This window comes from Hemicordylus capensis, chromosome 1 (assembly GCF_027244095.1).
Source record: "Hemicordylus capensis ecotype Gifberg chromosome 1, rHemCap1.1.pri, whole genome shotgun sequence".
In the NCBI taxonomy this organism is placed as follows: Eukaryota; Metazoa; Chordata; class Lepidosauria; order Squamata; family Cordylidae; genus Hemicordylus; species Hemicordylus capensis.
The window spans coordinates 266,463,457-266,478,751 of NC_069657.1; the positions used below are offsets into that span (position 1 = coordinate 266,463,457).

General features: G+C 42.6%; 1 protein-coding gene across 3 annotated transcripts in view; it reads left to right on the forward strand.

Annotated features, from left to right (window-relative positions):
- Positions 1-11,963, forward strand: part of CTNNA1 (catenin alpha 1) — a 114,060-nt gene extending 102,097 nt beyond the window's left edge. For all 3 annotated transcript variants that reach the window (XM_053284941.1, XM_053284939.1, XM_053284940.1), the window contains exons 17-18: positions 6,630-6,764; positions 10,612-11,963. In XM_053284941.1, coding sequence (XP_053140916.1) covers positions 6,630-6,764; positions 10,612-10,899 — 423 coding nt within the window. In that variant the 3' untranslated portion in view covers positions 10,900-11,963. The remainder of the gene's footprint in view (positions 1-6,629; positions 6,765-10,611) is intronic.
- Positions 11,964-15,295: the final 3,332 nt, after the last annotated feature.

Genomic DNA, 15,295 nt, shown 5'->3' on the forward strand with positions numbered 1-15,295 from the left:
TTCATATTAAGAGATCTGTGCATTGATGTCCTGCAGAGTCCTCTGGCTTGGAACAGACAGTCCTTGTGGAAGATGATCCTGACCAGAACCAGTCATAGTTCTTTACACATTATATGCTCTTGAGATTCAGTTAACATTTCCCCTCTTACACCCTGATAACAGAGCTATCAGCATTTTGGATCTCTGTAGGGCTGAAAGGGATGCAGCTTTTTCCATTTTCAGTCATGAAGCATTTTCTCACCATTTAGGTGAATTATCACCCCTTCTGAGAACATAATTTATTCAGTATTCCAACCCATTGTTACCTTAATTCATTCTGCCTCTTTTCTTTTTTGCAAAGTTTTGGTTATGTTCTACTGTGTATGTTTTGTTTTTCACAAAAGAGAAGACTTTTGTATATTTTGTGGACAGAAATGAACATTTCTCTTTGAGCACGACTATTCTATGCAGCTAATACAACTTAAAGCATATTCATGCCATAAAGATACATCTTCTAGATACTCCTGTTACAGATTGAAATGTGTGATTTATTATTTTATTTATTATTTTATTTATTATTTGATTTGATTTATATACTGCCCTTCCAAAATGGCTCAGGGCAGTTTACAATTAAAACAAACCACTAAAACAGTAAAGCGCTAAAACAAATTAAAACAATATAACAATTAACAATTTAAAAACATTTTAAAACAACAATTAAACAATTACAGTGATTAAAAGCCCCAAAATCGGGTTAGAATATTAAAACCGATTTTAAAACCCTGGAAAGCCAGGCCAAACAAATATGTTTTAAGGGCTCTCCTGAAGGCTAATAGAGAATTCAAATTGCGGATTTCCGCAGGGAGCGCACTTCACAGCCCCGTAGCAGCTATAGAGAAGGCCTGCCTCCGAGTCACCACCAGACGAGCTGGTGGTAACTGGAGATGAACCTCCTCAGATGACCTTAATGTGTGTTGGGGATCATGCAGAAGAAGGCGCTCTCTAAGGTAATTCGGGCCTAAGCTGTTCAGGGCTTTAAAGGTAATCACCAGCACTTTGTATTTTGCAAGGAAACATATCGGCAGCCAGTGCAATTGTTTCAGAATAGGCGTAATATGGTCTCTCCGGGTTACCCCAGAGACCAGTCTGGCTGCCACATTCTGAACTAATTGAAGTTTCCGAACTATGTACAAAGGCAGCCCCACATAGAGCGCATTGCAATAGTCAAGCCGGAAGGTTACCAGCTGGTGCACCACTGTTTTGAGGTCATCCTCCTCAAGGAATGGGTGCAGCTGTCGAATCAGCCGAAGCTGGTAAAAAGCATTCCTGGCCATGGCCTCCACCTGAGAAACCAGGGTGAGGCCTGGGTCCAGGAGTACTCCCAAGCTGCACACCTGCTCCTTCTGGGGGAGTGTAACCCCATCCAGCACAGGAAGATCTAACTCACCCCTCAGATTCTGAGCCCCCACAATGAGCACCTATGTCTTGCTTGGATTCAGCTTCATTTTGTTATCTCTCCTCCAGCCCATTACTGCCTGTAGGCAGGCATTTAGAGAATGAGTGCCATTTCCTGAAGATGAAAAGGAGAAGTAGATTTGGGTGTCATCAGCATACTGATAACACCCAGCACCAAATCTTCTAATGACCTCACCCAGCTGTTTCATGTAGATATTGAAAAGCATTGGTGACAGAATGGAGCCCTGAGGGACTCCATATAACAACTCCTGCTTTGAGGAGCGACTGTCACCAAGCTCCACCATCTGAGATCTACCCGAGAGATAGGAATGGAACCACTATTCCCAACTCCCCCAGGCATTGGTATCGAACGCCGCCGAGAGATCCAAGAGGACCAACAGAGTCACACTCCCTCTGTCAATTCCTTGGTAAAGGTCATCCATCAGGCCGACCAAGGCTGTCTCAACCCCATAGCCCGTTCTAAAGCCAGTTTGAAATGGGTCTAGATAATCGGTTTCCTCCAAAACCGCCTGGGGCTGGTTAGCCACCACCCTCTCAATTACCTTGCCCAACCAGGGGAGATTGGAGATTGGCCTATAACTATCCATCGCTGAGGGATCCAGGGAAGGCTTCTTAAGAAGAGGTCTAACTATTGCCTCCTTCAGACAGGGGGGCACCCTATGCTCCCTCAGCGATGCATTTATGATATTAACTAGGCCATCTCCAACAATCTCTCCGCTAGATCGAAGCAGCCAGGTTGGGCAAGGATCCAGAGAACAAGTGGTAGGCCATACCGCTCCAAGCAGCTTGTCCACATCATCAGGAGTCACAGATTGAAACTGATCCAACCTAACACTGCAAGAGGGATCGCTGGATACCTCCCTCACAGACCCTGCAGAAATAGTGGAGTCCAAACCCACTATTGATGAATGACTAATGCAGATTAGGCCTTCTGATGAGCCATGATTGATGGACAAACTAAAGTGAACAGTATTGACAATGGCTAAGCATTCCATGCTCTACCTTGTGCTCCCAACTCTTCCATAGGGATATGCAAACCGGTTCGAATTCAAACCAAACCAGCCATCAGGTTCAAGCTGCAGGTTCGAATTTGAACCAAACGGGGTGGATTCATGGTTTGTCATTGAAAATCTTGTATGCTGCCAAAGAATCTACACTCAGAACACCTCAGAAACAACAAAACCCAGTACCCCTTGGGCTAACAACCCATTGGGGGGGGGGTGGCACCCTCTGTGCATTACACCACCACTCACTCTGGGCCACCCCAGCACTCCCCAAGTGCAGTTATGGGGCTGCTGACACCTCCATGCTTCTTTTTGGAGAAAAACCTTAAAGACGCATAAACTTCAAAAATCACTTAAAAACCAGCCCTTTGCCCAATTACTTTCAAATAATTCTGATAGCTTCCTTGCCCCACTTGGGAACTACCACCCACCACACTCTGCTCTAGGCGACCCCTTTCCCCCCGATGTGAAGCTGTACATTTGCTGCAATCCTCATTATTCCCTATGAGAAATTCAAAAATACTTTAAAAATTCACCAATAATCAGAGGAGTGTCCAATTGCCTTGGGGTTTTGTGGGTGGTAGGCACCCCTGGGTGCCTACCACCCACCCCACTTTTGTGCCCCTAGGTGCTCCACAATAGGTGAATAATGGGCTGGTTCATGTCCCATTATACCCTATGAGAAAAATAATTTTAAAAATTTCAAATATTTATAAAAAATCGTAGGAGTGTCCGATTGCTTCGGGGTTTGGGTGGTTGTTGGCACCCATGGGTGCTCCACAATAGGTAATAATGGGCTGGTTTGTGTCCCATTATACCCTATGAGAAAAAAATATAAATAAATTTCAAAAATTCATAAAAAATCATACGAGTGTCCGATTGCTTCGGGGTTTGGGTTGTAGGTACCCATGTGTGCCAGCTACCATCCCACCCACTTTTGGAGGTTCAAAATGGTTCGAATTCAAACTGAACTGGGGGGTTTGAGCAAAACCGAACCTCCTCCTGGTTCAAACCCGGTTCGAATTCAGACTGAACCGGGCAAACTGGTTTTGTGCACATCCCTACTCTTCCACTCTACAATGTAGAAAGCTCAAATTTGTACACTCGCTTAATGCATTTTTCAAAACTGAAAACCAAAGCCAACATGCTTACTTTTGGCTATTGCCATATCTGATGACAGTGGGATCCATGGGTGATATACTGTGTGAAGAATGTTCTTTTTGTAAGCCCTTCTCTTTCTCTCTCTCCCGCCCACCCTAGGAAAAGCAGATCTCAATCAGTATATGATATAATTTTTCTGATGCTCTGGGTAATCTGCATATTTGATAATTTTGTCAAATCTCTTACTAGACAATATGAAGTCCTATTACAATGGAACATTTTCTATTTAACAGAATTGGATCAAATTTCTCCCAAAGGGAAACTATTCATGAGAACATATTTACATAGGAAGTTGTGGGTGGTGTCTAGGATGTATGGATTGAAAAGAGCTGGTAAATGTTGGTACACATGGAGATGGAGAGACAGTGAAGGAGTACAAGCAAGCAAAATCTTAGCCATATAGTGTGTTGAGTCACTTCTTACTATGGCTTCCTTGGGTGTTCATATCTTAAGCACCAAGATTCTTTCCTGAAAATTCTCTGAAGAAACTGTACCAATTTGTATCCATAACATATTGATTTGGAAGCTCATGATATGTAATTATTTCTGTAGTTTAACTTCTGTGTTGCTTGTGAAGCTCAAAATCAAGATTTCCTCATCCTACCTAGTCAGCTGTAAGGCATCACCCTTTTACTTGAAACTGTGATATCGGAGCCCGTGGTAGCCAGAAGAGCTTGGATATACATGCTGGGCCTGAACCTCTAATGCCAAATCAGTCCATCAAAAGGGGCTTGGAGAGGTCAGAGGTAGATACTCCAAGAATGTAGGCTGCATATGAGGAGTAGTTCCTAAACAAGTTAATATTGTGGAAAAAAGCATCCACTTTCTCATAGAGTTGTATTGAGCCTATGTGAAGCTATGAGATGTGTGTATCTTCTTGGATTCTGAGCAAACATAGTAGATGAAATTCTCACTCTTCCCCCAGAGTAGAGCAGGCACAGGCAGCTATACAGCCATATTCTTCTAGCCAACGAGGCAAAATGTGTGCCTTCCTGTTTGGTTTTTATTACATTCTCTAGTCTGCCCTTCTTCCATTGAGTTCAGGGTAGCATATGTCATGCTCTCCCCCTTCTTATCCTTACAGCAACCTTGTGAAGTAGGTTGGGCTGGGAACACTGGTTGACCCATGCTTATTCAGTGGGCTTCTTAGCTTAGTGAATATTTGAATGCAGGTCTCCCTAGCCGAATTCTAACTACATGGGAGCGGGGCTGCTCTCATGGCAGCAGGCATGGCTTGTCCCCCTAGTTAAGCAGGTTCCACCCTGGCTTGCTGAGAGAGAGAGACTCCTGCCTGTAACCTTGGAGAAGCCACTGCCAGTCTGTGTAAACAATACTGAGCTAGCTGGACCAGTGGTCTGACTCACTCTGTAGCAGCTTCCTATGTTACTACTATATCGTGCTGGTTCCCAGGCTGTTCCTAATGCTAATACTAGCTTTCAAAAGCCACACTTGGCTGAACTAGTTAATAGTAGCAAGTACTGAAAAGGCCACCCCATTTGATTGAAGACGCATGCTGAACCTCGTAAGCCAAAAGGTGGACTCTGGCTTCCTATCAACCTATTTTGTTGAAAGCTGCAAGCTTGCTTAGCTCTCTCCCTATAGGTCATAAGAGGTTTGTACTAGAGGTTTTCTCGGAGGGTTTGTACATCTTTGTTCTTTTGGTGAGTATATGCCTTGGTACTACTCTCATGCTCCTGTCACAGTGGTTGTAGGTGCCACTTATGGCTTCACGTATCGAGGAAATCCTTCGCTGTTTTCAAAGGAAAGTGCTGCAGCTTTGAAAAGCATAGTAGCCTGATAGCAGCTTTGAAAAGCATAGTAGCCTGATCCTTATAGGTCACATGCCCTACCTATACAGCTTACAACTTGCCTATTTACTTGCTAGATGTGGCACTCCTGCGTTGTGAACCATTTCTCCCCAAACCTCTGGACTTCATTGTACAAACCTAAGCTTTCATTATTCAGACTTGATAGTTCCATCAGTTCTGCCAGTGAGATCCAGTTGCCACATTTTGAGGGTACTACAGTATTGTCCTCACATCCCCTGTATTCGATTTCCCTCCAAACAAGTTGTGTTAGTATCCATGATTGTATTGCTATTTCCACATCAGGCTAAATGTAATATTTCCACCTGCTGTGCACTGAAGGTGCTTTATGAGCTGTCCCATCTACTTCCTTGTTCCTAAGAATTTGCCAGATCATAATATTATTTCTCTGTGTAAACCGCCCTGAGCCATTTTTGGAAGGGCGGTATAGAAATAGAATAAATAATAAGCCTACCTGCGCCTCGAGTGGAAATAAATGAGTTTTGATAGAGAGGGAGAGAGACTGACTTGTATTAGGACTAGATGTACCATTTGCAACGTACCCTTATACATAAGCCACTTTCCATGTGATAATTGCTCTGTGGCCCAGCTGTAATACCTATAGCAGTTTGCCATATGGATTATCTGATACAAGCATGACAACTCTCTCCATGCATTGAGGATCTGCATGGCAAGCCACAGTGCCTCTAGATGGAGAAGATAGTATGTACGCAATAGCCCCACCTTACAATTTCTTCATAGCCTCTCTTGAACTCTTCTCAACTTCTGATCTCTCTGCCTGCCTTGCTGCTTTGGATGCCATTGGCTGATCTGCTCTGATGTCACAGTAGGGCTGATCAGGCAAAGATGTCAGTTGTTCAGGAGGGTGGAGATGTGATCATTTTTTCTTAAATTATACACACGTGTATTCCCTGCACTGCATCAGCTTTCAAATGACACTTGGCTAGTGTAACCTGGTTGAATGGTTTAGGATTTATTTACTTATTTATGTAAGAGATAAATCAAGTGTACTGGTTGGGATGGGATGTGGACTGGGGCAGGTGTCTTCAGTACACCAGAACTGCATAGCCAATTGGAGTCTGAACAATACGTAACACAGTTTAGAACAGTGATTGCAAAGCAAGCTATGCATTGTCCAAACACACATTTCCAATGTCAAACACAAATGTTCTTTTGTCTTCAGTGCCCAGATTCTGCTTGCAAGCAGGACCTCCTGGCCTATCTACAGCGTATTGCCTTATACTGCCATCAGCTGAACATCTGTAGCAAAGTGAAGGCAGAGGTTCAAAACCTTGGAGGAGAACTTGTTGTGTCTGGGGTATGTACAGTCTTTTCACACTTGAAACTTATTCCTCTTTACATTCAACAATGTATTCTCCTTTGCTGAAATCTGGGTGTAGATAATCAAATATAATTCTCCCTTTTGACAAATTATACATTCAAATATTTAAACTATCTTGTCTTGAGTACTCCTAGTAAGTCAGAGGTCCTGCTGGATACTTGCAATGTTCTCTAACTTTCTGTAAGTTTGCTATGTTTTCAGGGCAGTTAATTGCCCTTAATGTCTGTAAGCTAGGTTCAAATTGTAAGTTTTTATAATTGTCTAGAGCTGACAGAGTAAATGGAGTGTTTCCCCTGCAGGAATACTTACCTACCTCCCCCTGCTCACTGAAAAGCAAGGCTTCCCCTCTCTTCCATTATTTCTGTTGCTCCACAGAAATAACTCTCTACATAATTTCCTTTGCTTGTCATCAGTTTAGAAAGCTTGCTCTCACCTTCGGAGCATAGAAATCCACACTGCAGGTTAAGGGAGAAAGAGAGGTTCATTTCATAAACGCATGTTCATCCCCGCTGGAAGAAACGTGGTAATAGCAAATCCTGCCTTTAGGGAATAACAGCAAGCTGTGTAAAGCAGAACCGGGTCAGTTGGTAATGTTGGCAGAGCTGCTTACAAAGTTAGTTTCGTATAGCAAGAGGCTTCTAGCTCTTCTCCCACCACCACCAGCACTCCAAGCCCACACTGAGGGATGAGGTACAACAAAACATGTATTGCCATCCATCTCTATGAGCCTGGATGTTGTTTTCTCACTGTTTCCCTTATAAACACCAAGAAACATTATGCTGATTTAATTAAGGCTTTATTTAGAAGTAACTCCATTTTTTCTCCTTTTTCTTTGACTCCCTGCCCCCCCCCCCACACACACACACTCACTCTACAGCATCCCCACTGGGACAAACATCCAAACAACAAAACAGAAGATAACTAGATAGACTACAACAGGCGTTGCTGGATAAACATAGTGGGTAGCTTGACAGTGCAGTGATCTGTTCCCTGGGTTTTTTACTGTGACCAAGACGCTGCTTTAGCTCTTGTGATCTCCTGCCACAAATAGACTCTAGCTTGCAGATAGAAATTTGTTTTGCAGGTTAATACACACTGAAAGCAACCATAGCACACATTTTAGGTACCTCTGCCCCCATCAGGTTGTTAAACCGTGATCTCATTTGCTGCAGCAACTGCTTTCCCATTAACTGGTCTCTTGCTGTACAGAAATGCAGCTTTTCTGGGGCTTGGGAACACTGGAGGATAACTTGACAAAAGGGTTCAGGATTTGGATCGACTTCCCATGGCTTTGTTCAAGCTGAAGGCAAAAGCTTTTGCTCTCCCCTGCACATGAAAGGGCAGGCAGAGTGCACAGGTCTGTGCTCTTGTAGGAGGAATACTAGAAGTTAGGGGTGTGCAATTCGGGTTTTTGGGTGATTCGGCTCGGACCCGAGCCGAATCACCCCTGTTCTGTTTTGTGCCCGAATCTGGGTCACCCGAATCACCCTTGATTCGGTTCGGATTAGGATTTAATCCGAATCTGAATCCGAATCGATTCGGGGGTAAAAAGGGGCCCAGGGGCAAAATTTTGGGGTGGGGTGGTAGTGCCCAATGGGTAGAGTCTACCACCCCAATTTCAGGGGGATTGGGCAAAGTCCTGATTTTTTGTGAATTTTTAAAGTTTTAGTGACTTTGGGGCAGTTCGGGGGCATAGCATGGGATCTGGGCAAAAGGAGTGGGGTGGGGTGGTAGTACCTAATGGGTGCAGGCTACCACCCCAATTTCAGGGGGATTGGGCAAAGGGCTGATTTTTGGTAAATTTCTGAAATTTTCATGTCTTTGGGGCAGATTGGGGGATATTGGGGCAGAAAGTGGGGCCTGGGGCAGAATAGTGGGGTGGGGTGGTAGTGCCTAATGGGTGCAGGCTACCACCCCAATTTCAGGGGGTTTGGACAAAGGGGTGATTTTTTGAGAATTTTTGAAGTTTTGGTGACTTTGGGGCAGTTTGGGGGCAGAAAGTGGATCTGCCCCAAAAGAGTGGGGTGGAGTGGTAGTGCCTAATGGGTGGAGGCTACCACACCAATTTCAGGGGGATTGTGCAGAGGGCTGATTTTTTGAGAATTTTTGAAGTTTGGGTGTCTTTGGGGCAGATTGGGGGCAGAAAGTGGATCTGCCCCAAAGGAGTGGGGTGGACTGGTAGATAGTGCCTAATGGCTGGAGGCTACCACCCATCCCCAATTTAAGAGTGATTGGGCAGAGGGGGGAATTTTGGTGAATTTATTTTTATGAGGTTTGTCTTCATAAGGTGAAGTGTGCTAAATTGATTACTTCCTCATATTATTCATAGTAAAGGAAAGTGTGAAAAAGTGAAAGTGGGGTCATGAGAGTTGTTTAGTGAAAAAAATCTCATTGCTATGAATTCACCAAAAATCAACCATGAACCGAATCACCCGAATTTTTCGGGTCCGAAATTCGGGTGATTCGGCTCGTGCCTGAAAAATATCGGGGGACATCGGGGTGATTCGGTTCGGCCCCGAATAACCCGAAATTGTTCATTTCGGGCACAGATCGTTCTGTGCCCGAAATTTTTTGCACATCCCTACTAGAAGTCTTGTTCCTTTGTGCTGCCCCCGCTACCTTGCCAACCCTGACATAGCCCCTGAGATGCATCACCTCCCTGAGCCCTAGCTGGCTGGCTTCCCACCCACATCCTCCTGCTCTTGTGTTTCTGTCCAAGTTTTAAAAGTTGTATTTACACTCCTCTGCCCACATGGTCACCTTTTGAATGTATTCTAGAGACACTTCTAGAAGAATAGCAACTTTCTTCAAATTTTCTAGACGGAAAGTATTCATAATATGGTGGGGGGGGGGACTCGAAAGACAGCCTGTCAACACTAAATACTAAGTACTTCTATTCAAGGACAGTGGTAAGAGCGTTTCTCCAGGTTTTTGAAGGAGACATTGGAGGCTGACCTTGCTGTTCCCAAGATACTATTTGCCACAGTAGGATTTGTACCTTCTGTCTCACACTGTGCTCACTCAGTTCTGTTCATTTGTACAATTTTAACCCACAAAGAATATGTTGTTAATATGAGCATGAATTGCCTAAGCACATGCAGTTAATAGCAAGAATAGGGAAGCTTTTTCCTCAGGTTTGAGGACTTTAGGCAATAATGCTTATGCCAGCTTAAGTGCAAGCTTTATTCTTAAAAAGGCTGTCTTCTGTTTTGAAAAAGATGACACTTCTTGTACCTCAGAATTCACTATATCTATCTGTTAGGCATTTTGAGTGGCTACATACAGTGATTGGGATCCAAAGAATTTGATTACTATGGTTCCACACACCCAGGAGCTTTGGGCTTGTGTATCTGGGACTCTAGCCCCCGATGGAAAACCTCTTTTGAAACTGAGAAGGCTGTTTAAGCACAGTTTGATGTGGTCATGGGTTTGCTGTTCAGACATGGAAAGTGACATCTCAAGCTCATGAGCACACCTAAAGTAGTTTTGTGAATTTTGGCTAGAGCCTTTTCTTTCTCTCTCTTTGTTTTTGTTTTGAAGCAGGAGTTTAGGCTTTTGCTCTACTACTTTCCAGCCTTGTGTTCTAGGATACCATCACCTGCCAGGCCCTTAGGCATTCTGTTTCAACATGAAACTTCTGCTGTAAAGGAATGTGATGTTAAGCTAACTATTCAAGTCCTAAAAGATTTAGAGGAACTATTTTGCGACTATTGAGACTACTGTAAACAGTTATTTGAAGGCTCTTCCATTCTGGTTAACTGAGGTGGCTGTGTATTCTGGGCAGTATCTGAAACTAAGAACACTCTTGCTCATCTGCTTTTAGGTCGATAGTGCGATGTCACTGATTCAAGCTGCAAAGAACCTGATGAATGCTGTGGTACAAACTGTGAAGGCTTCTTATGTGGCATCAACTAAGTACCAGAAGTCTCAAGGGATGGCTTCTCTGAACCTTCCAGCAGTATCATGGAAAATGAAAGCTCCAGAGAAGAAACCACTAGTCAAGCGAGAGAAACAAGATGAAACGCAGACCAAAATCAAACGAGCCTCCCAGAAGAAACACGTTAATCCCGTGCAAGCACTCAGTGAATTCAAAGCAATGGAGAGCATTTAAATGGGAGTATTCTGGATGTCATTACTGCTACTTTCAGAATTTCTTCCAATATTCTATGGATTATGTTAAAATTCATTTACTTAATATTTTGATAAAATCATTTAGAATAAAGGGGGTGGGAGGGTTAAAACAGATTTTATGAAGCATGACAATACACAATTAAATCTGCAACATGTTAATTTTAGTATGAAAATACTGTTTAGATTTCTGTGGCATTTTTCTAGCTTGTCTTTTTAAAGTAACAAATCCTGCTTTACGGTATAACCAAAGATAAATTTACAGGAATAGTAATCTTTATAGCTGGATCGTATCATTTTTTTAAAGGAAAGATGAGTCTTCTCAGTTTGAAAGTAGATTGGAACAGGTTGGTTAAAGTATAGACATGCATTTGTGAGTGGGGTAGAGAGTAAGCTTTGTTATATTGAAATAATTAATGAGGCAGAAAATGCTAGTTGCTGCTTAGAACACTAAAAGAGCTGTAGAAAATGATTTGAAAAAGTAATATACTGAAGCATTCCTTTCTAATTTAAGCCCTCATTATTTGAAACTGAATACACCGATACATTTGTTTTGAATTGCTGGATTCTAGGTTCCTTTTAAAGGGTGTGAACATTAGCGCAGCATTGCCGGGAGAGGCAAGTTAGATGAGCTTTGTAGAAGGCCTCTTGTGAGGGTTTCTACAGAAGCCTGTAAGAGGGATAGCCCCAAAGAAACTTGGTGTCATGGTGCACAATGGATCATGAAGAAAATGGATTACTTTTCTTGATACAGTGATAATTCTTACTTGGTTACAGTTTACTGAAGTACTATGCCGCAGGACTCAAATAAAAGTTGCTTGTACCAGCCGGAGTTTGCACGTTTGCCCTCAGCATTGAAATGCAAATTCATCACTGTGTTCTGATTACTATGCCATAGGCTTAAAGAGAAACCTGGCAAATTGTGTTTATTCAGACTGCAACTTAGAGATACTTGATAACTGGAGCTTCATGGTATAATTTTGCTATTTTAAAATTTTTATGAATTTGTTTTTATACCTTTTCCAATAAAGTCCAGTGTAAAAACTAGCTGTATGCTTCAGAGCTTTCTTTGCATTGCATAAAATCCTCCAGATTCCCAAAATGAAATGGTGGTGTGACTAATTGGTGGTGATTTAAAGGGCCAACGAATGTTAGTGACTCACACATGATTCACTTGATCCGTTCAATTAAAGTACTTAGCAGAAGGTTTGCTATATTTTCATGCCACTACAGGCAAAAAGATTCTGCTTTTATGAAGGCTCTGTTATGTGGCAGAGGAATAAGGCAATTAAGGGTTAAGCAAATGGGTCCCTGGCACATTATAGAAAGGTTTGCTCCAAATATTACCTATTCAGTGCTTTGCTGCTTTGAACCACAGTAAGTATTTGCATGTGGTTTCTAACCAATTTTATACATTATATACAGTGGATATGGGAATAATCTTAATTTTTTCACAGTGGCTATTTTTCAATATGGATATCTTGGAAGGTATTAAGATAGCAGCAAATTATACAGTTTGATATAAGGTCAAGATCATTTCATTATCCAAAAAGAGTAAAATAAAAACTATAAATACTGTAATAGCCATATTTTATACTATGTTAAAGGAAGCAATACTTGCTTTTAAAACTGTGTGTTACATTGTCTAATCCATCATGATTGTAACACAGCTATTTGATATTACTATCCTGAGAGTGCCTTGCCTGACCTTTTGGTCAGATTCTCTTGGAGGTGCTGTCTTTCTGAAGGTGGAAACAATGTGCTACTTTAACTGCTGTAATAACATAAAGCGGCTTTTCTGTTGCTAACTAATGCTGTCTTACCTGAACCAGAATAAAAATTTATCCAGTGGGAATACGCACATCTGCTACTAACTGAGCATCATTTCCTCCAGAAGTTATCTGACTTGGAATTTAGAATTAGGCTCTGCATGTGTGCAATCAGTGAGTTTCCAGTTGCTCCTCAATGCTTTGACTATTTTATCAAAATCCTAGACACAAAACTAGCTCAAAGATTAAGGCTCCATGCAACTGAGCTGTCCCTGTGTGATTGGTGCAGGGTCTTGCTCGGGGCTACTCCTGAAGTTTGGGACTCTGAATCAGTTGCATGGGCTGAGGAGAGGTTGGAAAGTATGTAGTAAAGAGAACGTTTAATATATCTAAGCTTCAGCTCAGAGGTTTTGTTGCCCAGTGGCAGTAACTGAGTTACTTGCACCACTCCCTGAAGTCTTAAAAATCAGTCTTTAGGGAGTTTTTCAGCACAGATGTAAGCTGTGATTAGTGTCCAGAACTCAAATGAAAAATGGATGAAATGTTGAGGGATAGATGAAAACTTGACTGGAAAATGGAGGTGCTTTGACGGGAGAAAGTAAAACTCCAACTGGGGTGTGGGTGGCAGAGAGAAAGCTGCCAAGATTGTGATCTGGAAGATAAGTTCCAGAAAACATGAGCTTTTTTTGAGAGAGCTCACACTGCCATACCAATTCTGAGTTGAAATGAAGGACGTTTGCCTGTGACTGCTGCTTATTGGTCAATTCTATGAAGTCTGTTAGACCCCCTGCACCTTACTCTCTAGAAGTTGACTGGCAAATAAGTATATAAAGATTAACACCTCCTTATCTTGGCTATAGTGACACAATGACTTCTATATAGGCCTCAGAAAGAACCCCGATATCTATCTCTACCACCTCAGTCCCCTAAAACTAAGCCCATCAGAGCTTCAAGCCAAGCCATAGATGTGGTGAAAACCCTTCCTCTATAGATAGAGGTTGAAGAAGCCACCCGAGCCTCAAAGAGGAGGGAGTTCTGCAACCTGGGTGCAGCAGTAGAAAGACCAGGTTTACCTCTGAGGGTGGCAAGACAGAGCCAGGCCTCTCCAGATCACTAAGGTCATCTGGGCAGTCTCGTATGGAGTCAAGAAATACTTCAGGTACCCTAGACGCAAACTGTTTAGAGTTTTGATGGTCATAACCAACACAGTGAGTTGGGCTTCTTCGCTATATGTCTGGACTCCCAACTATTTTTTAGGGATATGCACAAAATAGATTTTGCATTTTGTTTGGCGCTCGGAACAAAACTCAAACCAGATGAAACATTTTGTCAAAATAGTGGTCGAACCAGCTGAAAAAAACTCAATGTTTCGAGTGTTTCAGCCATAGGGAACAATGGGAAAACTCAAAACACTGTTCCCCATGGGTAGCTCCTAGGGACACCACCCAACCCACAAGAGAAATGGGTAAGCGGGTGGTTTTTAACAAACACTTAACCTTTCCTCAAAACCCCACAGGATTCTATGGGGGTTTGGGGGGAAAGTTAAAAATTGCTTGCCCGATTCTCTTGTGGGTTGGGTGGTAGGTAGCACTCATCATGCTCTACCACACAACCCACTTTGGTGTCCCTAGGAGTTACCCCCAGGGAACAATGGGGTGTTTTGAGTTTCCGCATTGTTCCCTATGCCAAACCAGCTGCACTCAGTTCACACACAAGTTATACATTGCAATGCATTTTGCAACCCTGCCTTGAAAAACACTGCAGAAGCACACAGTAAAAGGGAATCTGTCCCTCCCAACACAGAACACACACTTCAAACAGTCCATAAATGGCCAAAAAAGAACCACTGACCCAGAATCTACTGCAGCAGCAGCAGCAGCATTGGTACAAGTTGTGCTCTCACCCTCATAATTAGTAGCAAGCAACTAGAGCAACTTCAGCCACATTTTGAGTGAGTACAGTGCACCTTGCAATACAGATTGCAGAGCAGTGAGTGAAGCACAAGTTATTCTCAAGGCCAGAAATGGAGCTTATCACAGCAACCACCAAGAAATGTAAAGTTGTTTTTTAAAGTGTTTTAATTGGTTTTAAATAGTTTTAATCATTTTTGAATTGTTTTTATATTATTTTTAGCATTGTGCTTGAATTATGGGTTTTATGTCTTTTTAAAAAGTTGTTGTACACCACCCAGAGCCTCTGGATGGGGCGGTTTATAAATGTAATAAAATAAGAAACACATACACCTATCTACCTACCTACGAACCTGCCACTGTCCATTTCTCACCACAACTCACGCTCGCTCTCTCAAACAAAACAAGAAAGGCAGAAACCCAAATGCTGCCTTTTGTCAATCTGAGAGCCAGCAAAACCACAGTTATAGTAGCAATAGCACAGTGTATTACTCAGTGCTGAGAAAATAAAAACGCAACATCAAACCTACCTACCTCCGCTTCTGATGTATCATCTTCAAGAGCAGCATAAGGGCTCTCTCTGCCTTCCAGTCCCTTTTAGTATATTTTGAAATTCCCTCCTTGTGTGTGTCCCCGCCGCCACCAGCAATGGGGCACAGTTGCCCAAAACAACACTTGACTCGTATAACAATCCAACCAT